This window comes from Onychomys torridus, chromosome 14 (genome assembly GCF_903995425.1).
Source record: "Onychomys torridus chromosome 14, mOncTor1.1, whole genome shotgun sequence".
Lineage (NCBI taxonomy): Eukaryota > Metazoa > Chordata > Mammalia > Rodentia > Cricetidae > Onychomys > Onychomys torridus.
In genome coordinates this window covers 24,110,893-24,135,348 of record NC_050456.1, presented here as the reverse complement: position 1 = coordinate 24,135,348, position 24,456 = coordinate 24,110,893, and the positions used below count along the sequence as shown (strand labels likewise).

Below are 24,456 nucleotides of genomic sequence, written 5' to 3'. Positions count from 1 at the left end.
TCTACTAGCCCCTTGTGCAGGGGAACCGAAGACTTTTATAATTGCCGCAGTGTTGAAGTCACACTCAGGCATTTCACGGCAAATGAAGAGGTCAGGAGTCGTCTACATCACAGTCTGCGTCACAACTACATAAATGTACAACAAATGGACCCGTGGACCCATACAAACTTCAAATTCGGAAGTCAGTGGAAAGACTGAGCAGGCAAAGGCGATTAGCAAACATGACAACCTGAGTTCAATCCCAAGGAACCACGTGATGGAGGGAAACAGCCAACTCCCTACACAGACAGACAGACAGACAGACAGACAGACACACACACACACACACACACACACACACACACACACACACACATACACACAAAATAAAGGACCCACATGATGCAGGGAAAGAGCCAACTCCCTTAAGCTGTTGAACATGGTACGTACTTGCCAGACACAGACACACACACAGACACAATAAATGAATGAATGTAGTTTTGAGGGGTTTTCATAATATATAAAATAAATAATAAAATATTTTATGATTTAGCCTTATATATTTTTATTACCCAAATGTTATCATTTCAGCATGCAATCTATATGAGATATTTCATATTTCTTTTCTCATATACAAGTCTTCAATTCCAGCCAGTGTATACTTTTAAAAATTGTCTTTCCTTTTAAATTAAAAAGGAAAAGTTGCCTGGCAGTGGTGGTGCACATCTTTAACCCCAGTACTCAGGAGGCAGAGGCAGGCGGATCTCTGTGAGTTCAAGGCCAGCCTAGTTTACAGACTGAGTTCCAGGACAGCCAGAGCAACACAAAAAAAATAAATAAATAAAATAAATAAATAAATAAAGAAAGAAAGAAAGAAAGAAAGAAAGAAAGAAAGGAAGGAAGGAAGAAAGAAAGAAAGAAAGAAAGGAAGAAAGAAAGAAAAGAAAAAGTTTAATTAAATTAAAGCTAATTTTGATAGGGATAGAGCTAGGGCTTCATATAGCAAGGCAGGCACTTTGTCATTTCTGTTTATCACCATCTCCTTCTTTGTATTTAAATTAGTGTGTATTTCCTGTTCAAATAACTTTACAATCCAAATGCTGGGATTAAAGGTGTGCACCTCCACCTCCTGGCTCTTGTATTAATTTTTTATATTATTCATTTTATGTGTGTTTTGCCTGCATGTATGTATGTACCATGTGGTGCCTGTGGCAGCCAGCAAAAGGCATCAGATCCCCTGGAGTTATGAATGGTTGTGAACCACACTGTGTGGGTGCTAGGAATTGAACCCAGGTTCTCTGCAAGAGCAACAAGTGCTCTTAACTGCTGAACCATCTCACCAGACCCACACACAAATGTTCTTTAGAAAAGTTAAAATAGCCCTCCACTTACTTGTTTTTTCTAACATTTTTTTCTGTGTGTACGTGTGTCTGTCTGTGCTCATGTCTCCTGGCACACATGTGAAAGTCGGGGAACAGCTAGAGGAGCTGGCCCTCTCCTTCCACCACACAGGTTCCAGGGTCAAATGCAGGTCGTCAGTCTTAGAGGCAGACACCTTTGCGGGCTCAAATTTATATTTCAATACAGATGAACTGTCCATAAAGTATGTTAGAAGGGACTCAAAAGCTGTGTTTGATGGACTCATACTCTGGATACACTTTACCTTTACAAGTTCTTTAAATACAGCATGCTGAATCATTTTTCTTTTGTTCAGACCAGATGCCATCTCTTCAAGATCAATTGCAGACCTTCATAAGAGTGACAATTAGGATAGAAGAAAAGTCCATTAAGATAATCTGAAAGTATTTCTATCTCATAGAATGTAAAAGTACTCAATCATTCATTTTAATAAACTAATTGACATTCATATAATTATTACAGATTCATAAGATTATACCACAAAGAATTATATCATAAAATATTAGATGTAAAACTTTGGTTAGTTTTTCAAGGCTTCATTCAAGTTCAATGCATAAGTAGTAAATTCTCTGGCTATAACTACAAATATTAATTTTATTTTTCTTGAAGCTTGTAAAGTTTATACACAGAGAATCACACTGACTTTCTAGTTCTGAGTTCTTAAATGCTCGTAGTTCTGTATCCCTCCCAGACTATCAACGCTTTCTGCATTTCTGGAGGAATGCTAGCATTGGATTCAGGAAGTTATCAGAGGTGCCTATGTGCTCTAGATGCCTACCCACGTGCCTCTCCCCAAGACCACACAGTACTCCTTCAAACACGGGCAGAGAAACCAGAATGAAGAACAAAAGAGAATATGATTCTTCAATCATGAAGAAGACTGACTCAGGTAATCTTACCTCAATTTCATGAAAAAACTGGACTGTTAAAAAGCCTTTACATTAAAGTTGTATGTCCATTTAGCTATAAAATGACTGAGCCCACCAAATAAAGAAGACAGAAGAAAATCTACGATGAGATGAAGTTGTCCTGGTTCACTGAACCACCATTATGGAAATCCAGTCCTCCTTCTTCCCTCCGTCTAGATCTTTCAGCCAAGGCTGACCTGAGACTCATATAATGAAAGCTAGCCCGAACTCAAAACTTCTCTTGCCTCTGTCTCCCAGGCATGAGCCATCACACCCTGTTCCACAGGCAGTTTTCGGACACTTGAGTTCTGTATTATTCTAATGCTGTATAAAAGTATCATAATACAGCAAGCTTCCCTAGTCACCTCCTCAATCCCAGTAAACCAAACTTGATTTGTACCGTTTTTTACACAATTAATTCAACTTACTTAACATTTTCTCTCAGTTGCTTCACCAGTTTAATATTAACATCTGCTTCCAATAATGCTGTACATACTTCTTTTAGCATAGCATTTAATACCTGAAAATAAATAAAATTGAAATATGCTTAATGTTTTACTTCAGCAACATAAAAATAACGGTTGATCAGGTATCATGTACTACCGCAGCTTAATAAAGATATAGCAATACCACACTATTGGAGGTAAGAAAAGATTTTTAATTACCTTTGGAGAGAAAACATTAATGTCCAGTCATTCTATCAAAAATGCACGGCATTTAGTTTTGCACAGGTATTAATAACCAAGTATTAATCATAACCATTTTATTCTTTTTTTGAGACAGGGTTTCTCTGTGTAGTTTTGGTGGTTGTTGTTATTCAGAAAGCTGTTGTTTTAGTTATAGTAGATTATAAGACTAAGCAACAACTTAAGTTGTGATTTAATATTAGTAAGAATTTCTAGAGAAACCTTCATGGAGGAAATTAGGGGAAGATTCTCTTCCAGTAAAGAAAAATCTGATCGGGTTGGGGATTTAGCTCAGTGGTAGAGCACTTGCCTAGCAAGGGCAAGGCCCTGAGTTCAGTCCTCAGCTTCGGCAAAAAAAGAAAAATCTGAACTAATTTTCCATTTCTGTTAAATAATCTAAGTAATTTCCAAGTAAGACAGTCTCAAAATTATTTCATTTCATTAGTTTTTAAAATATTGATTATTAAATTCTGTATTACAATTTTTCCTGAAACACAGAAAACTTTTGATAATAAGCTTAGTCTTTAATGGATGAGCCATCTCTCCAACTCAACTTAAAATAGTTTTAATGTATTAGTTTATTTAATTTAAAAAATTCTTAAAGTAAATGCTACTCTCACATTTTTTTTTTTGAGCTGAGGACCGAACCCAGGGCCTTGCGCTTGCTAGGCAAGCACTCTACCACTGAGCTAAATCCCCAACCCTTTAAACGGTCCACTCACATTTCGAACACACAACTATGAAATGGCTAAAGTGGCACCTTGAGCCAGGGATTCTAACGTGAAACTTAGAACTTCCTTCTTTCTTTCTTTTTCTTTCTTCTCTCTCTCTCTCTCTCTCTCTCTCTCTCTCTCTCTCTCTCTCATATGGTTTTTCAAGACAGGGTTTCTCTGTGTAGCTTTGCGCCTTTCCTGGATCTCACTCTGTAGCCCAGGGTGGACTCAAACTCACAGAGATCCGCCTGTCTCTGCCTCCCGAGTGCTGGGATTAAAGGTGTGCACCACCACCGCCCAGCTAAACTTATAATTTTTTCATTGTTACTACAAACTAGAAAGAATACCATGGACTATCATCATCTGCCTTCAAATAACAAATCATTAAGATACAATGGCAACAAGCCTTTGAGTAGACAGGAGAGTGAGAGACACAGTATCTTCAACTTAAAAACTATTAATACCACTAAACTGAAGAGCTAACTCTGTGGCTAAGAGTACTTTCTGCTCTTCCAAAGGATCCAAGTTCAGTTCTGTGGCTCATATTTTTGAATGTCGGTTCCCAGTTGGTGGGCTGTTTAGGAGGTGTGGCCTTGTTGGAGGAGCTGTGTCACTGGGCAGTAAGTGCTGAGGTTGCAAAGACCCACAGCAGGCCGCCTGACTCTGCATTATGCCTGTAAATTAGATGTAAGCTCTCAGCTACTGCTGCAGTGCATGCCTCCCTGACTGCCATGCTCCCCACACCATGATGGTCAGAACTGTGAACCCCAAATTAAACTTTCTTTCTTTTTTGGTTTTTTGAGACAGGGTTTCTTTGTGTGCTCCTGGCTATCTTAGAACTCACTCTGTAGCCCAGGCTAGCCTTGAACTCACAGAGATCCACCCATCTCTGCCTCCTGAGTGCTGGGATAAAAGGCATGTGCTACCATGACCCAGCTAAACACTTTCTTTTTTAAGAAAGTTACTTTGGTCAGCAATAGACAAGTAACTAAGGCAGGTTCCCAGCACCAACATGGTGGCTCACAATCATTCATAACTCTAGTTCCAGGGGATCCAATACCCTTTTCTGACCTTTGTGCATCAGGCATAGACATACAAACAGGCAAAACACTCATAAAATTAAAAACACACAAAAGTTTAAAAAACACATAAAATTAACAAATAATCTAAAAAAAAACCTATAAATACAGAAAGACTATTTCAGATATGATCATGGTTTCAGCTATGATTTGTCATCAGAATCAGCAGAAAAACCTTCTCTGAGGAGGTAAAGGGAGAGAAGCTCTTCCTCCCCGGCTTGGCCTGCCTCAGTCTCCCTACGGTACCTGCCACCACTCTACGGCAAAACTGTTCCCTTTATATGAAGAATGCTGAATGAAAGATACGGAAAAAAAAAACAGGCAAGCACATGTCTACCCAGGAGAAAGAATCCCATGAAGTCTTAGTTCTGTGTTGAGACAGAACAGCAAACTACATTTCCAGATTCAAGTATTTCAAAAGCTACACTGTTTTGTTTGGGGTTTTGTTTATGTTTACACACACACACACACACACACACACACACACACACAGGTAGGTTTTTTTTCCGTTTTGTTTTGTTTTTAAGTTCTGACTACTAAGATGAAATAATGGCAGGAGAGATGGCTCAGTGGTTAAGAGCTCTTGCTGCTCTTCCAGAGGACCCAGGTTTGATTCCTAGCACAACCCCCTGAAACTTGAGCTCCCATACCTAACCTCTTCTGGCACCCCTGGGCACCTGCACTGGTACACATACAACCTCACTCAGACATACACATAATACACATTTATTAAAAATAAATTTCAGTTAAAAAAAAAAAAGATAACAGGGTAGTTGATTTTTCAATAAAATGCACTCCTTACTGTTACAGTGTATTCACAATATTAAATCTACATCAAATTAAATCACAACTCTAGAGATCATCATTTAGTCCGGCTCTCTAATCCTAGTAACAATGTACCAGCACATGTATCTTATACTGCATTTTCATACCTCTTCATTGATAATGGTGGCATTGCTCAATGAGCGTAATGCTGACGTTATTTTTCTTCCAAGATCTGCTAGAACCATCTTGAAGGCTTTAAGATGTACTTATGAGAACTCTAGAAAAGAAAAGAAAATGTTAATTGAAAACTATTTTCTCATTAACTCCTAACTGAAGAAAAAAAGAATAATATTGAATTCTTTTTTTTTTCTTTTTTCTTTTTTCTTTTTTTCTGTTTCTTTTGGTTTTTCAAGACAGGGTTTCTCTGTAGCTTTAGAGCCTGACCTGGACTAGCTCTGTAGACCAGGCTGGCCTCGAACTCACAGAGATCCACCTGCCTCTGCCTCCCAAGTGCTGGATTACAAGCGTGCACTACCACCACCCAGCTAGTATTTAATTCAAATTAAAGTACTTTCAATTTCTATCACCTCAACCTGCAACTTTAATACATGCATGGTTCGAAAGGTAAAACAGCTATTTGGTTATGATTTAAATATCTTCCATTTAATATTTAAACTTAAATATTTAATTAGAGAATTTTATTTAAATATAAATGGTAATATTTTAATTTCATTTAATTCCACTTAAATATCTAATTAGAGGATCTTAGATATAAGTGGTCAGATTTAAAATGTCAGTATCTGTTGAGGAAATAAAAACATGATCTTTAATGAATTTTGTTCTCTTTTTGGCACATGCTCATGAATATGAGTGACTGACACACTGTGTCCACTTGTAAATTAAAGGGGACCTGAACTCTCCAGAAATAGTCTTAATTCCCACATCATAGAACTCCGGGCTATTCTGAATCTTACTCTTAAGCAAAAACGAAAAAGGAAAAGGACAACTTACCTTAATTCATAAATCACTTAACTTTTCTAGCACAAAACAAATCAACTGCTGAGCCAAATTAATTACCTGACAGTCACCCACTAAATGACTCCACTGGCACACACCTTTAATGCCAGCACTTGAAGTTCAGAACAGACCTCTATGAGTTAGAAGCCAGTCTGGTCTATAGAGAGTTCCAGACCAGCCGAGGCTACACAGTGAGACCCTGTCTCCAAAAAAAAAAAATCACATTACTTCATTTTATTCCTCTAACCAGCAAGGAAATAATTATTCTCCCCATTCTAAAGCGATTTCCTGATTTCTTTTCTCTCCAAGACAGGGTTTCTCTGTGTAGCCCTGGCTGTCCTGGAACTCGCTCTGTAGACCAGGCCTGCCTCTAGCTCCCAAGTGCTGGGATTAAAGGTCTGCCCAGCTGATTTCCTGATTTCTTAACTCCAAAATACAGTAATCTCAAAAATCCTTTCTCTTAAGCCAGGCATGGGACTTCTGAAGTCCCAGCACTTGAAAACAGGGAGCAGGAGGAACGGGAATGAGTTGGAGGCCAGACTGAGTTACATGGGACAGTCTTAAAAAAAGTACACCTTTATAAAAGTATACAGATATACTGCTCCATGTCAGGATGATAGAACTCATGGAGATAAGTAAATATGGTTGTACTGTCTGCCTCAACATGCTTTACTTACTAGCTGGTAAGGCAAGGTATATGAATGAACAGCAGAATAAATGCCAAAACAAATTGCTCTTGCCTAACTACAAAGAAGAAAATGAGCTCCCAAGTCTTTGATATTCAGCCTGTCACATTAGCCTTTGGACTGCAACTACTGCAGGAGCCTGCAACTACTGCAGGAGCCTGCAACTTGCCAACAACTCCTGTCCAACTTTAGACTTGTCAGCATCCATAACTGTCTGAGCTAATTCCTACAATAAATACCTGTCTCTACACACATAGCAAATAATAATAATTAATAAATAAATTGGTCCATTTCCCTGGAGAATCCTGACAAATGACTAGTAAAGTACACCTAGCAATAATGGGTCACAGTAATTACAGAAGGAAAAACAAAATTAGGCTAAGCTAAACAAGATAGGCTTTGTCAAAATTTGACTCTGAAATATCGGCAAACTAAACAGGTGGGAAAGAAGGCAAAAGGGAATTTGGTAAGTGTGAAAGAGAAGAGCAGGAATGCAAACACTGGAAGCCATGGGGGTGGTGACAAGGCATTCTAGTCAGGAGCGAGCGCGATATAGAAGGAATAGAAGTTTTAAAGGCTTAAAAACTGTCCAATATAAACAATATTGGGCAAAAGATAACTGCTCAAAATAATTATTTTGGCAGCCCTGATGTGGATAACACTTTTGTACACTGGTTTAATAAAACGCTGACTGGGCAGTAGCCAAGCAGGAAGTATAGGCAGGATAAGCAGATAAGGAGAATTCTGGGAAGAGGAAGGCTGAGTCAGGAGACACCAGCCCATTGTCCAGGGAGCAGCATGTAATGACACACACAGTTAAAGCCACGTAACACATGATGACATATAGATTAACAGAAATGGGCTGAGTTTAATTAAATGTAAGAGCTAGTCAGTAGTAAGCCTGAGCTAATGGCCAAGCAGTTTTAATTAATATACGCCTCCTTGTGTTTACTTGGGTCTGAGCAGCTGTGGACTGGAGGGGACACAGGAAAACTTCCAACTACACAGCCCTTTTGAGATTATCTAGACTTGATCCCATTTTTGCAGAGTATATAAGATACTAGAAATAAGACAAAAAGAAGCTGGGCATAGTGGCCCATGTCTAAATCCCAGCACTCCAGAGGCAAAGGCTCTGTGAGTTCAAGGCCAGCCTGTCTACATACGTTTTCCAGGACAGGCAGGGCTAAAGAGACCTAATCTCAAAAAAGAGAGAGAGAGAAGGAAGGAGGCAAGGAAGGAGGGAGGGAGGAAAAGACGAAAAAGAGAAACCCGGTGGAGAGATGGTTCTGCAATTAAAACATACTGCTCTTCCAGAGGACTTGAGTTCAATTACCAGTTCACACTTAAAGCAGCTCACAACTGCTTGTACAGCCAGTTCCAAGAGAATCAGGCACCCTCTTGTGACCCCCACACAACATTCACACAGATTCATACACATAAATAATAAAAATAAATCCTTTAAAAAAAATAAGGGGCTGGAGAGATGGCTCAGTAGATAAGAGCACTAAACACTCTTCCAGAGGACCCAGGTTCAAGTCCTAGTTCCCACATGGCAGCTCACAGCACAGCTCACAACTGCCTGTAATTCCAGTCCTAGGGAATCTGATGCCCTCTCCTGGTATCCTCTTCTGGCACCAGGCATGCATGTGGTGCACAGACATACATGTAGGCAAGAAAAACCCCATAAACTTAAAAAACGGAATAAAAAAGTTAATTCAAAAGGAAAACAGTAAGAAAATAGCTAATGTATCTACCACAGGGAGACTTAAGAGACTGAGCTTAGGGGAGTTAAAGATGTAGGAGGGGGAAATGAACTCAGGATCTAATAACAGAAAGGAGATATCTCAGGCTGAGTAATTAGTAAACATTATATTCCAACTCAAGCAAAATTTTGTAATTTATAAGTTTAAAGTAATTATTATTTCCAGGTGTGGTGGTGAATACCTTTAATCCCAGCACTTGGGAAACAGGACAGGAGATCTCTGAAACACTGTCTAGATTTTAAAAATAATTGGGGCTGGAGGGATGGCTCAGAGGTTAAGAGCACTGACTGCTCTTCCAGAGGACCTGAGTTCAATTCCCAGCACCCACATGGTGGCTCACAACCATCTGTAATGAGATCTGGTGCCCTCTTCTGTATACATAATAAATAAATAAATCTTTAAAAAATTAATTAAAAAAATTAAATCCGGACATGGTAGTACGACCTTTAATCCAGCAGAGGAGACAGAGATAGATGGGTCTCTGTGAGTTGGAGGTCAGCCCGGGCGATACAGTGAGATCCTGTCTTAAAAAAAATTAAAAATTTGGGTTGGGGATTTAGCTCAGTGGTACAGTGCTTGCCTAGCAAGCGCAAGGCCCTGGGTTCAATCCTCAGCTCCAAAAAAAAAAAATTAAAGTTAAATTAAAATTTTAAATTATTGCTGCCATGATGAAAATGAAAAGTTTTACTTACCTTAACCAAGGTTTTTGTTTTGTTTTGTTTTTTAACAGTTACATGGTTGTTTAACCTCAAAGAGCACCTACTTCATGCAAGAGTCCAGATTTACGTCTTGTCCCATATCCAGTAAGCTAAATCAATGAAGTAAGTACTTCCCATGGACAGGTGGGTGTTTCGGGTCTCCTTTCATCACTGCCACCACAGCGACACAGTCCATCTGTGACACCACGGTGATTTGTTAACGTGACATCATAAAAAGTGAAAATGAATCCAGGGGGCTGGAGAGACCGCACACAGGTGAGGAACTCTTGCTCTCCCAGAGGATCTGGGTTGATTCCCAGCACTCACACGGTGCTTCACAACCATCTGTAACTCCAGGTCCATGGGATCCACATCCTCTTCCAACCTCTGAAAAGTGCCAGGCACACAAGCGATGCACATACATACATACATGCAAATACAACACTCAAGTACACACAAAATAAAAACTAAGTTTTTCAATGAATCTAGATGGGCATGATGGCACACACCCTTAATCCCAGGACTTGGGGGGCAGAGGCAGGTGGGTATCTGTGAGTTTAAGGCCAGCCTGGTCTACGTAACAAATTCTAGGATAGGCAGGATATATTTAAAAAAAAAAAATCCAATTTCTTATACTGTAGCTCTTTTTTGTTTTTGAGACAGTCTCTCTGCATAGATCTGGCTGGGATTAAAGGTGCACACCACCACGGCTAAACTAAAAAAAAAAAAAAAAAAGAAGAAGAAAAAGAAAGAAGGGAGGAGGAGGAAAAGGAGAAGAAACAAATGTGACATTTTCCAACAAACCCTTCTTTATATAAGTATTTTTCTTTTAAAAAAAATATTATTTATCTTAAGGCAGGTTTCATGTATGGCTTCCTTGAACTTGTGAAGTCAAGGATGACCTTGAACATCTGATCTGTCTCCCTCCACCTCCCAAGAACAAAGATTACAAGGTGCTGGAAATTGAACTCAGGGATTCCCACAGCCCAGAGAGATGCTTACTCTACTGAGCACTACATGCCCAGCTTACCCACGTACCTTTAGCAGCACACTTTACAAATATTTTCTTTACAAAAATCTAGACCCTAGGGGTTGGGGATTTAGCTCAGTGGTAGAGCACTTGCCTAGCAAGCACAAGGCCCTGGGTTTAATCCTCAGCTCAATAAATAAATAAATAAAATCTAGACTTCAGGAGAATCAAGAATTCCAGGCCAGCCTAGGCTAATAGCAAGTTCCAGGCCAATCTCAGTGAGTGGCTGGGCAGCAGTGGTGCAGGCCTTTAATCCCAGCACTCGGGAGGCAGAGCCAGGCAGATATCTGTGAATTTGAGGCCAGCCTGGTCTACAGAGCAAGATCCAAGACAGGCACCAAAGCTACACAGAGAAACCCTGTCTGGGGGTGGGGGGGAAGTGGTGTATGCCTTTAATCCCAGCACTTGGGAGGCAGAAGGTCTCAAGTCTCTGACTTTGAGGACAGAGACTACGTAGAGAGAAAGAAAAGACCCTGAAATTTTTCTCCAACGTATTTATCTAAGAGAAAACAAGATATATGTAAAAACAAAACATGATCAGTCACAACATCATTATTCATAATAGCTAAAAAATAGAAACAACCCAAATATCCCCTCAACTGATGAATGGCTAAGTAAAATGTGGGGAGCCATATACCTGGCTATTAATAGACAATCAAAAGAAATGAAGTCCAGAACATGCTACAACACGGATAAGTCCTGAACACACTGTGCACAGAGGGTGACACCAGACACAGAAGACCTGAGACTATCATTTCCCTCACTAAACACCACAGCAGGCACGTCTACAGGAACAGAGGGGATCCACAGTGGCTCAGGGAATAAAGGGAAGGACCTGCGAGTAGGTATGGTGTTTGGAGGTGGAAATGTTCTAAAACTGACTACGGCAGTGGCTACACAATGCTGCAGGACATCGGCAGCCTTATTCAAACTGGACATTTCAGGTAAACTGATTGGGATAAGAACCATAGTTCAGGGCTGGAGAGATGGCTCAGAGGTTAAGAGCACCGACTGCTCTTCCAGAGGTCCTGAGTTCAATTCCCAGTAATCACATGGTAGCTCACAACCATCTGTAATGAGATCTTCTGCCCTCTTCTGGCCTGTAGGGACACATGCAGGCAGAATACTGTATACCTGTATACATAATTAATTAATAAATAAATAATCTTTTTTGTTGTTTTTTGTTTTTGTTTTTCAAGACAGGGTTTCTCTGTAGCTTTGGAGTCTGTCCTGGAACTCACTTAGTAGACCAGGCTGGCCTCGAACTCACAAAGATCCACCTGCCTCTGCCTCCCAAGTGCAGAGATTACAGGCGCGGCCGCCGCTGCCACCCGGCAATAAATAAATAATCTTAAAAAAAAAAAAAAAAAAACAGAACCATAGTTCAGGCTGGCAGATGACTCGGTTGGTAAATGGATTATAGCGAGAGGCTGAGTTTTGGACCATAAATGCACACCACAACACACCACTTTTTGTCTGTCAGTCTGGTTCTTTTTGAGGCAGCTTTTAACGTATCCACGGTTGGTCTAGAGCCCATTATGTACCTAATGACCTTGAACTCCTGATCTCCTGCCCCTAACTCCTAAATGTTGGGATTACAGGTATGCACCACCACACCTGGCAGTGAGTATTAATTTTTTAAGATGTATTTATTTTAATTTTATGTGTATACTTAATATTGTTTACCCATATGTATACTTAGTGCACACTTAGGCATTTTATTTTTTGGTCAAGAAGAAAAACTTTCCAATACACTTCTTTGTAAAATACAGAGCTTATGCTACACGTTATATACACTAGGAATCCAGCTAGGTGTGATTTGTACTCATTTGTCCATTCATTAAATACCTACTAAATGGGCTGGGAACTTAGCTCAGTGGTAGAGCACTGGCCTAGCAAGCCCAAGGCCCTGGGTTTGAGCCTCTGCTCTGAAAGAAAAAAAGACAAAAAATACCTACTAATGCTCCATGAATCATGCCAGCATAAAAATGTCTTCATTCAAAATCAATATATTAACATCAGATTAATACAGACAAAGCTCTCTTGTTAATTTCAGAAGATAAATCACCTATCATACCACCACAAAGTCCTTTTTTGGTTTTTTTTTTTTTTGAGACAGAATCTCACTCACTATACAGTCCTGGCTGGCCTAGAATTCACTATGTAGACCAGGGTGGCCTGGAACTTGGAACAATCCTCACACCTCTACCTGAGTACAGATGTGTGCCACCACACCTCGCTAAAATAACTGGTTTTCAGCAGTTTGTTTTTGTTTTTTTTTGGTTGCTGTTTTTCTTTTTTTGGTTTTTCGAGACAGGGTTTCTCTGTGTAGCTTTGGAGTCTGTCCTAGAACTTGTTCTGTAGCCCAGGCTGGCCTCAAACTCACAGAGATCCGCCTGTCTCTGCCTCCCGAGCGCTGGGATTAAAGGTGTGGGCCACAACCATACAGCGGTTTTCAAAGTTTAAAATCTTAACATTAAAGCTAACACCATAAGCCAAGTGTGGTGGTGCATGCTTTTAACCCTAGCAAAGACAGGTGGGTCTCTGCAGACTCAAGGTCAGCCAGGGCTACATAGTGAGACTATCTCAAAAACAAGGAAAAAAATAACATCAAAACCATAGCAACACCTCATAGCTGTGTATGTTCATGTGAATGTGGTCACACATGTGTGTGTGTGCATACATACAGACAGACAGCAGAGGTACCTCAAGTGTTATTACTCAGGAGCTGTGCACCTTGTTTTTTGAGATAGGGTCTCTCACTGGCCTGGCACTGGCCAAGTAGGATAAGCTGGCCAGGAGCCCCAGGGTTCTGCCTGTTTCATGTCCCCATGAGATTACACATATGTGCAGCTACAGCCTGGCTATTTTGTGTGGGATCCTGGAATCAAATCAGGCCATTGTGCATATAAGGCACTTTAGTGACTGAGCTATCTCCCTGGCTCCCTTAGACAACTTTAGTAAGTCGAAATATTCTGGCTGGACATAAAGATTACAACAACATCTCCACCATTCTTGATTCTTGTCTATGTTTACCCAGAGTTTTAAACTATGGTAGGGTTTGGACTCAAGTCCTCTTTCTCCCATAGCAATCACATCACCAACCGAGCTATCTCTCCAGCCCCAACCTCAGTGTGATGGAGCGAAGGGAGAGAAATTTCAATTAGGGCAGGCATGGTAAAGCATACCAGTAACTCCAGCATTCAGAAGACCCAGGCAAAAGGATCATGAGTTTTAGGCCAACCTGGCTACAGAACAGGCTTTATTTTAAAAGAGAAGGGTATTCCTCCCTTGCAATCCCTCTCATCCTCTGGAGTTTCCTCACTCTTCCTTAATAAATCCACATTTGCTCTGAAAGTAAATATAATTTTAAATGATAATGAGGTGCCTGGGGAAATGGCTCAATGCCTCATCCTGTGCACGCATGAGAATCCGAGTTTGAATTCCCAGCACCCATGTAAAAGCTGTGCGGGCCTGTACACCGGCACTGAGGGGTAGATCCAGGGAGCCCAACGGCCAGCCAGCTAGCTAGTCAAGATGGTGGGCTTCAGGTTTATTAGAGTCCCAGTCTCAATCGCCACATGTTCTCGCTCACCTAAGGCTCGTAGCTCCAAAGCTTCAGATGAGCACACAGCCTAGAGTGACTGCAGAAACCAGGAAGGTGAAAGGGGCCATGGCTGGGGCGGGGAAGCAGTAGACGGGGTGTATTAGAGAACAAGTGGTCTGATGGAGAGGGGGGAAAAATAGAGCAGGGCTCTAACTAGGGAGCGGGCAGGGAGATAACACAGACAAAGGCCAGGAGCGTAAAACAACCATAATAAGAGTGTTCGCAAAGAAATCACCATTAACAAGCTACCTAAAACAAAACCAAAATAAAACATAATTAAGTCTGTATATAAATATACATATATAGTTGAAATCAAAGTTTCTCATCTGGGCTCACAACATTCCCTCTAAGAACCAAAAACCATCTAATAAAGATGCAACACCAGACATGAGAATCCCTCTTTTGAGTTGTTGTCAGGGTTGTCCAAGAGACTCCCAAACATTATAGGCTACTGCTATCACCCTTGGTTGCTTTCCCACCTCCTATTAATGAAAACACCACGTTTTCATTACTTCAGACACAGGGCCCAAACCGACCAGAAAACCTCCTCCCTGAAGACTAGCTTTCTTGGTACCGTAAGGCACCATGCAAGCTTCCAAGGGAGGGAAGCAAGCACCAGTCCTACCCAGCTCTGACCGTTACACACCACAACAACTGGTACAGTACAGTCAGGGTGCAGTAGTGGCACACACACCCTGGTGGTAACCAACAGCCCTCCGGTGGCCTCAACCTGAAGGAACAATTATAGGAAACTACGGAATGCTGAGAGCAGGAGAAATGGTCAGCCCTGAAAACCTACAGACCAGTCATACAGAATGAGCAGGTGTGTTTATGTATTTAGGAGTATGTGTGTGTGTGTGTGTGTGTGTGTGTGTGTGTATAAAACAATTAATGAAAAAGAGGCCATAAATTTGAAAGTGCACAGGGATATAAAAGAGGGTATTTGTTGGGAGGAAAGGGAAGGGAGAAATTATGAAATTATTTTATAATCTCAAAAAATAAAAAATAACTTAAAAAAGATTTTACAATAAAAAAGAAAAAAAAAAGGCCCCGTTAGGTGTGGGTTAGGCAGAGAGGGATAGAAGACATCCAACATTCTTGCCTAGCTTCCTCCTCAGACCAGCAGGCCACACAGACACTTGCTCAAACACATACATATGCACAAACATACATACACCTCCCCTGCTCCCCACACCACACCTAATAAACAACAGTAACTAAAAAAACAAAGGGGGGGTGGTGGTAGTGCACAGCTTTTATTTTGGAAGGGAGACTCCTAGACCTCTGTGAGGCCAGCATGGTCTACATAGCATGTCCCAGGCCAGCCAAGGCTACATAAGATCCTGGGTGGGAGACAGAAGGAAAGAACGAAGAAAGCAAACCAAAACCTACAAGAATCCTTTCTTAAGATACCGTCTGGCTGTCAGGTCAGTCATAAAAAGAATCTTTACACAAAATATTGCCAAGATGAAAACTGAAAACAAAAACTGAAAAAAAAAAAAAATCCTTGAAAATAGTTGCTTTTGAAACTAAAAAGAGCACTGAGGGGAATGATGGAAAAGGGGAGGAAGGCACAAGCCCAAGCAATGTTACATTAGTTACATTTATACAATGCCTATCAGCTCAAACTAAAACCCTCAGTCAGAATCCCCAGGGACAATAACCTGGTGGGGGAGGGGGAATAGTACCTATCTAAACTCTTGTAGAAAAGCAAAGCAAGCCCTTATAGACCCTGACATGCAGTCAGGTCTAGAAATCACTGCATGCAGCAGCACCCTGCAAATCAAACCCAGGAAGGGAAAACTGTCCTCAATTGTTTGTTTGTTTGTTTTGTTTTCCAAGACAGGGTTTCTCTGTGTAGCCCTGGCTGTTCTGGAACTCACTCTGTAAACCAGGCTGGCCTTGAACTCACAGAGATCCACCTGCGTCTGCCTCTTGAGTGCTGGGATTAAAGGCGTGCACCACCACAGCCCAGGATGTCCTCAACTTTTAAAGTCTCTTAGGCAGTGAGGTCCATTACAGGTGTTTTACGTGGGAGGCTGAGGCAAGAGGAACAATTGAGGCCATGGCTCCAAGGTCGGTCAAGGCAACATATTACGATCCTGTCTCACAAGGGGAAACAAAAACATATATAACCATATATATAGAATAAAAACATCTTTAGAAACAATGGCAAATGATTCAAATGGAGAAAACTCCAAGAATCAGAGTCTGCAAATACTAGCCATAATCCAAACGTTTCGACAAGAAAAGTGCTCCTGAACAACAACGAGACAGTCTACAGGACTGATGACCAAATGGCTGTAAAAAGAAGAGGAACCAGTCAAAAACTATTCCAGTGTTTCCAGTTTGAATGGCCAGGTGGCTAGTGATGTCATTAACAGATGAATGAAAAGCAAAAGGGAAGCTGATTTGAAAGTTAGAAAAATCAATACAGAAAAAAATTCAAGAGTCTTAGTTACTCACTGGTCTGCAACCTAAGTAGAATGTCTGCGTAAGTGTGCCTTTCATTACACAGAGTTTTGTTGTGCATTTTAGGAATGGGGTATTGATAATGATGCCCAGGCTCACCTCCAATTCCTGTGGCCCAGTAATTTCCCTTCCCAGCCTACAAAGTAGCTAGGCACATGTGGCTGAGTCTTTCTTAAAACTGAACATACGCATAACACACTCAACAATAAGGGTCAAATCTCAAAAACACACCGCTTCTACACATTTCAACATATACACTACACAACCTGGTAAAATGGGAGATGGAAGGAGCTCATTTGCTTTGGGCCTATTGAGTCCCGCAGAAAGTGCAGAACTCTCAAAATGAAGGCTAGAAAAAGATGCATGGAGGTGGTCGGCCAGTGGGAATGAGGCATGGAAGCAGCACAGGTGGGTGAGAATGCCCAGGGGAAGTCTATGGAAGATCTCGTGTTCTAGCAGTAAGGGGCAAATGAAAGGGAGAATCAAACACGACTAAAAGTATCCCCAAGACACTGTAGTTTTTAACTGATCCCCCTCCCCCCTCCAAAAGCACACTGGGGGAAAGAAAGTCTCTTTAAAAGAAAGAAAAGCTACCATTCCAGTAGCTGTCGTTACAGGAGTACTCCCTGTATATTATTCTTTATTTATTAAGTCAGAAAATACTAATCAGTCACATCGAACACAGTTGCGGTGAAGGGAAATGTCCCCTCTTCTGCACCACTACTGCTATGTAACAGGTACTGCACCCAACGGTTACCCAACCTCTCCATCCTCATAAGCCTGTTAGGAAACTGATTTCAACAGCAAGCAGTTCAGACAAATCTCTTAGGGCACATTAACTTTCATCTGTTATCCTGTACCTCTTTATGCCTAACCAGAGTTTCTCATTATTCATCAGGCTATGTAATAAGTATTTGTGGACTTTTTTCTTCTCTGTACTGCCAGCCTCTCCAGGTTGGGGCTTGTGTCCTTCATTACTTTATCCTTACAGCTTAAAAAAAAGAAAAGAAATGAAAAAGAAAGGAAGGAAGGAAGGAAGGAAGGAAGCCCCGTACACATTTTGTTCAAATGAATATCTAACAACTAAGTGAAGACTGGCAACATGAAAGTCGATATAAGCGGAGAGGTGGCGCCTTTAATCTCAGCAGAGGCAGAGGTAGGCGGATCTCTGTGACTTCCAAGCCAGCCTGGCGTACAAAGCGAGTTCCAACACAGCCATGGTTGTTACACAGAGAAACCCTGTCTCAAAAACCAAAAGTCGATATAAGAAAGTTTTAAAAAAATGCATTGTCAGGTAGCATCAACTGATTTTAAAAAAGTCGTCAGTATATCTCATCACTGTCACTGAACTAACTCACTAATTTAGCCAAGATCCACTCCAGGCAGAAAGAACATTATGCTAAGCACTAAAAGACAGGAAGATAAAATCTGATACACATCAGAAGGTTTGGGGCAAGCAGCCTCATCTAAAATCGCTCAGGAAAGCCACCAATGAGTCAAGACTACAAATGCTCACATCGTATTTGGCTCGGGTAAATCTGAAGACAAATTAAAAGGGTGACAGCGCATCCTAAAACTTGCGATAGAGGACTAGAGATAATAACAGTGTCCGGACACCTCCGTCCCGGCGATCACAGCCTGTGGCGACGAGAGAAGACTCCCGCAGGGGCGCCTCGCCCACACTAGGGGTCCGGCTGCCCGGGGCTCCCTTCTCAGTCGCGCAGAGCGAGGAAAAGCCCCGCACTCACCGCAAAAAGGCGCCCGTCACGCCGTGGCCCGTGGGGCCGGCGAGTCCTTGGCGAGGCCCCTACGCCGCAGACGCAGACCCGGGAACACTGGAAGCAGGAGGACAGGGGCGACCCCGCAGCCCAACTTCCCAGCTACATAAACTAGGGGCCCAGCGCCCAGCACCGTGGAGCCAACTCCCACCAGCTGGAACACCGACGACTGCCACCGAACCTTCCGCCCAACGAGGAGACGTCATCACTCAGCGTGGTCCAGCCCTTCGCGAAGACAACATACTTCCGCTTCCGGGGCACCCAGCCGCCACTCGGCGGCTCGCCTCCGCTAAGGGTTTCAGGGTGTTGCTGCGCTTGAGCTGACCTTTGACCTTAGTATGCTACCTGGACGTCACTGCGGCGGCGAGCTGGCGGCGGAACCGGCCCTCTCCGGGTGCAGTCTCGAGGAGACGTCCGGACTCGGAGAGCCAGCCACCTTGAGAAAAAGCGACTAGGCGACAGCCTGCGGGAGGACTCGGCGAGGGGGCGGGGCGAGGGGGGCTTCTGCAGCCGCGAGAGGCGGGATCCCCCTCAAGGGGCGGGGCTTAGCGGCTCGTATCCCCCCCAGGGGGCGGGGTCTGGCTGCGCGTGCTCAGTGCGAACCTGTTCCTGTCCCGCCTTCCCGCTGCGCCATGGACTTTGGCTCCGCTCGGCGAGCTGTGCTTCAGCTGCTCCGGACTACGGCTCCAGCAGATGTCCCGGCACTGCTCCACTGGATGAGAACTACCCGTAAGCGGTCCTAGCGAGGGCCCGGCGGTTTGCTGCGGGCTTTGATCTTTCAGGACAGGGTGGGGCTGGGCGCCGAGTCTCTAGGCAGCTCTTGAGTGCCGCACGCCTCACGCCTGCCCATCACAGTGCATTTTAGGATTGAATGCCTGAGAACCAACCTTTTAGGTGGTTTTGTGATTCCCCTGCTGACTTTAGACAGGCTTCTAGAACCTCTTTGTTAAGTTACTCGCTTAGGCGGATTCTACCAGGAATGGCAATGTTCAAAAGAGGTTTTTGGCTGTAGAGTTATCTTCAAGGTTTAAAAAAAAAAATTATGTAGCTAGTACTTTTTTTTTTATACATGGCAAAAGAGACCATTTAATAATAGTCTTTCGCGGGGGGGGTAGGATGGATAAAAGACTTGTTTAAGCTGTTAATAGTAAAAGTGAAAAGTCACAAATTAGAATGGAGGAAATGTGATTAGATCTAGTTATTGGATAAAATTGATCTTTTCTAGCAGAGGAAAGCCTGCTGAAAGCACTGCCTTATTTATATGCTACCCCCTTTTTTGAGAACTGTACCAGTGTGTGCTGTCCTTCCATACTGCAAAACGTTAATTCCCAAGATTGCTTTCATTCAGACGGATTACTTTAAATATTCTTATTTGGTGGTGACCTCCAATGTCTTGTTATTTTTTGAGGCACGGTCTCTTGTAGTCCTGCTAGACCCTAAACTTAACATAGAACTACTTAGAACTTCTGGTCCTCCTACATCCTCTCCCTGTGCTGGTGCTGGAGGTCAAATCCAGGCCCTTGTGCTTGCTAAGCAAGCAGTCCACACCTTCTGAGCTACACCCTTAACCCCAACTTGAGACCTTCAACCTTGACCTATTAGAAAAAAGGGTTCTTGGTGTAGAGACAGTTAACTCCTTTGGGTATTATAATGATTGTTAAACATTTTGAGAGGTCATTTTTTTAAGTGAGACGCCAAACTAAAGTTGGCTTGAGGCAGCATCTCAAAGTTTATCTTGGAAAGTATAGGAAACCAAAAACACCACTCCGTGGTTATAGACAATACAAGAAGAGTGTTTCAAGATAGGAATTTACAAAATATGCTTCTCTTGAGACAGGGTCTCACTGTGAACATGTTGTCTGTCTGCTACCACTTCATTAAGTCCTAACTTGCCTGTTTCATCCACCATCACCCAGTTATTTGACCACACCAACCTCCTTCTAGTTTTTCTACATACTTCAGTATCTGGTCATTTATTCCGAAAGCATTATTGGCTACAAAAATACAGTGTTGGAACTGAAGAGGTAGCTTATTGGTTCAGGCTCACACCAAAAATGTATCATAGCATAGAGCGATAGCTCAGTAAAGTGTACTCTGCAAGTACCAGGGCCAGCAGAGTAATGATCCTAGTGAGACCAGAAGAAAACTCAGTTCAACATGACTCATTAGCCAGTGTTGGTTTGCGCTTCTAGAATCTGACACTGGGCAGTTGGTTTTAGGCGTATTTAAGTATAGTACAATTTGGAAAAAAGTTTCCTGGTGTAACACAATCCTGAGTACACAATGAGGCATAATTACTTGGAAACTCTTCTCAAAGTACATGTCACTTCTTCCATGAAGATGGGTTCTAAAGATAAGCTACATGTGTTTATCTTAAGGGTCTAGGGGAGGATCTGGTGTGGTCTTGGCCATTCAGGTAGCACACAGGTCATCTGGTTCTGCTTAAGGGAGCCTGGTATGGCCTGGCCCAACAGACAGCACCAGGATCACCTAGTGCAGGGCTTCTCAACCTTCCTAATGCTGCAACCCTTTAATACGGTTCCTCGTGTGGTGGTGACCCCAACCATAAGATTATTTTGTTGCTGGGCGGTGGTGGCACACGCCTATAATCCCAGCACTCGGGAGGCAGAGGCAGGCGGATCTCTGTGAGTTTGAGGCCAGCCTGGTCTACAAAGCGAGTGCCAGGACAGCCTCCAAAGCTACAGAGAAACCCTGTCTCGAAGGAAAAAAAAAAGATTATTTTGTTGCTACTTCTTAAATGTAATTTTGCTGCTGTTGTGAATCATAATGTAAATATCTGATATGCAGGATATCGATATGCGATCCCTGTGCAAGGGTCCAAGATCCACAGGTTGAGAACTACTGACCTAAGCTATTAGCTACTTCCAGTCCCAGACTTCTGAGAAGAAAATCAGGGTATACATCTTCTCCTTTGGCTCAGTTAAGGTTTCTATTGCTGTGATGAGACACCATGACCATGGCCGCTCTTATAAAGGAAAACATTTAATTGGGGCTGGCTTACAGTTTCAGAGGTTTCTTCCATTGTCATCATGGTGGGAATCGTGGCAGTGTGCCATCAGACATGGTCCTGGAGAAGGAGCTGAGAGTTCAGCATCTGGATCCACAGGCCAAGAGCTGACTTGAGTTTCTGAAACCTCATAGCCCACCTCCCAGTGACACACTTCCTCTACCAAAGCCACACCTACTCCAACACCACACCTCCTAATAGTGCCACTCCCTATGGACCAGGTATTCAAACACCTGGGTCTATGGGACCATTCCTATTCAAACCACCACACCCTTGAAAAGACAGCCTGGCATCTTTTAACATGCCTGGTTTCTCCAGTGCTGTTTGTGAGTGCAAGGACCTTTGTGCTCCTGACAGCAAAGTGCTTGATGCATAACCATGAGGACCTGAGTTCCATCTCTACTTCTCTTTGCCTCCAAACTGCTGGGATTACAGCCTGGCTGTGTTATATCCTGAACCGTAAGTGTATTAATATTAAAAGTCACATAAAAAAGCCTGACAGTGGCGCAGCAGTGTGACCCTAGCACATGGAATCCCACCTCCGGAGAAACAGAGACATACTAATTCCTGGGGGAGTCCCTAATCAGCCAGTCTAGCCTAATTGGTGAGCTCCAGGTCCCAGTAAGAGACCAGGTCTCAAAAACAATGTAGAGGGGCCGAGAAATGACTCAGAGGTTAAGAGCACTGGCTGCTCTTCCAGAGGTCCTGAGTTCAATTCCCAGGAACCACAAGGTGGCTCACAACCATCTGTAATAAGATATGGTGCGTGCAGATCCTCAGGCATGTAGGCAGAACACTGTATGCATAATAAATAAGTCTTAAAAATTTTTTAAAAAGGGGTTGGGGATTTAGCTCAGTGGTAGAGTGCTTGCCTAGCAAGTGCAAGGCCCTGGGTTCGATCCTCAGCTCCACAAAAAACAAACAAACAAACCTCATTTTGGGTTGGGGATTTAGCTCAGCGGTAGAGCATTTGCCTAGCAAGTGCAAGGCCCTGGGTTCGGTCCTCAGCTCCACATACAAAAAAAAAAGCAATATGAAGGCACCTGAGGAAGACAGACACTGAGGTTCTCCTCTGGCATCCACATGCATGCATACAACACACAAATGCACTGATGCCTTTCTCTGGCACTTGCACGGTTACTAAAATAACTTCCCCCTTAGTCTTGTTGAATTGTCTGTAATTGAAATCCCCAGGTTTAGAAGCATCAATTGAGACTCTTGTTCAAAATGGGATTGACTTTCAAGTCTGTTCTGGATGTTAATTTAATAAAACCATAGTCCCAATATCACTGAATAAGAAGCATGTTTTTACTTTTATTTTTAAGTTTTAGTTTGTATGGGGGTGTGGCAGGAGGAGCATGCCACAGTGTTTATGTGAAAATCAGGACAACTTGGGAAAATTGGTTCTCTCTCTCTACCATGTTGCATTCCTGGTATCAAACTCACATTGTCAGGCTTGGCAACCAGGGCCTTTGCCCACTGAGCCATCCCACCAGTTCTGGTTTTTTTTTTTTTTCCTTTGTAAAATTTATTTTTATTGATATATCTGTGTGAGCAAGTGCCACGTGTGCAGGAGCTGCAGAGGCCAGAAAGGGGGTTGAATCTCTTGGAACTGGGGTTCCTGGCAGCTGTGAGCCACCTGGTGTGAGCGCTGAGAGCCACGCCCAGATCCCCTGCCAGAGCAGCAGCAGCAAGGAACCCCAAGCAGGGAGGCCTCTCCAGCCACCGCCCACCCTTCAAGGGACTTTTCTGCCACTCAGCAGCCACGCTTCCACTCTGGAAGTCTGTGATTAGAAATCAACTGGAGTTTCTAAAGAATGTTTATTAGCGTGAATATTTTAAGAAATTAGATTACTTGAAGGAGTATTTTGTTTTGGGTTTTGTTTTGTTTTTGCCTGGTTGGGTTTTTTTGTTTGGTTGGGTTTGGGGGGGGGGTTGTTTTTGTTGTTTTTTTTTGTTTTGTTTTGTTTTGTTTTTGTTTTTGTTTTTCAAGACAGCGTTTCTTTGTGTAGCCCTGGCTGTCCTGGAACTATCTCTTAGAACTACCCCTGCCTCCTGAGTTCTAGGATTAAAGGCATGTGCACCACTGCCCAGTTTGTTTTGTTTTTTTAAATGAGTCTCAAGCTGTAGCCCAGGTTAGCCTCCAACTGGGAATCCTCCAAGTTCTCTCTGCCTCCAGAGTACTGGGATTACAGATGTGCCATCTGTACCTGCCTGTATAGTCAACCAAAATAAGGAGTATATTGTTATACCTGTTTATTTGCGGGACACATAACACCAAATTTCAACATTTACACTTCAATTACATGTTCCAACTACACTTCAACACAGAAGTGGTTTTGTTTGTTTGTTTGTTTTGTTTCATGTTGGCAGACTCTCGTCCAGCCCCAACTAACCTTGAATTCCTTGATTGGCCCAGGCTGGCCTCGAACTCACAGAGATCGGTCTGCCTCTGCCTCCCGGGTGCTGGGATTAGAGGTGTGGGCCACCGCCCGGCCTCTGTGGTTGACTATTGGCTTTATTTGTTAGATCACAAAAGAACACTCTGATCTTCAGGCAAACTTTGTTAGATCACAAACAACTTTGCCCGCAGAGTTCCACAGCATCTCACAACAGCACTGCTAACTTAAGATCAGGTGTTCAAGCACATTCAAAGGCTAGCACACACACATAGAGTAGGAACTTGCCAAACTTGGAGAACCATAAGGTTGAGTGGAAGTCATTATGTGTAGTGTAAGGAATGGAGTTGAAAAGGGGGAGATGTTGATCACTGGACACAAAGTTTAGTTCACCATTTTATTTATTTGTTTGTTTGTTTGTTTAGCTTT

General features: G+C 42.6%; 2 protein-coding genes across 2 annotated transcripts in view; one reads left to right on the top strand and one right to left on the bottom strand.

Annotated features, from left to right (window-relative positions):
- Srp54 (signal recognition particle 54) overlaps nucleotides 1-19,085 on the bottom strand; it is a 42,347-nt gene extending 23,262 nt beyond the window's left edge. The window contains exons 1-4 of the mRNA XM_036206513.1: nucleotides 18,571-19,085; nucleotides 5,717-5,826; nucleotides 2,735-2,826; nucleotides 1,643-1,727 (exon numbers count right to left, since the gene is read on the bottom strand). Of these exons, the coding sequence (XP_036062406.1) occupies nucleotides 1,643-1,727; nucleotides 2,735-2,826; nucleotides 5,717-5,794 (255 nt within the window). The 5' untranslated portion in view covers nucleotides 5,795-5,826; nucleotides 18,571-19,085. The remainder of the gene's footprint in view (nucleotides 1-1,642; nucleotides 1,728-2,734; nucleotides 2,827-5,716; nucleotides 5,827-18,570) is intronic.
- Nucleotides 18,844-24,456, top strand: part of LOC118595746 — a 32,634-nt gene continuing 27,021 nt past the window's right edge. Inside the window, exon 1 of the mRNA XM_036206517.1 lies at nucleotides 18,844-19,329. Within this exon, the coding sequence (XP_036062410.1) occupies nucleotides 19,233-19,329 (97 nt within the window). The 5' untranslated portion in view covers nucleotides 18,844-19,232. The remainder of the gene's footprint in view (nucleotides 19,330-24,456) is intronic.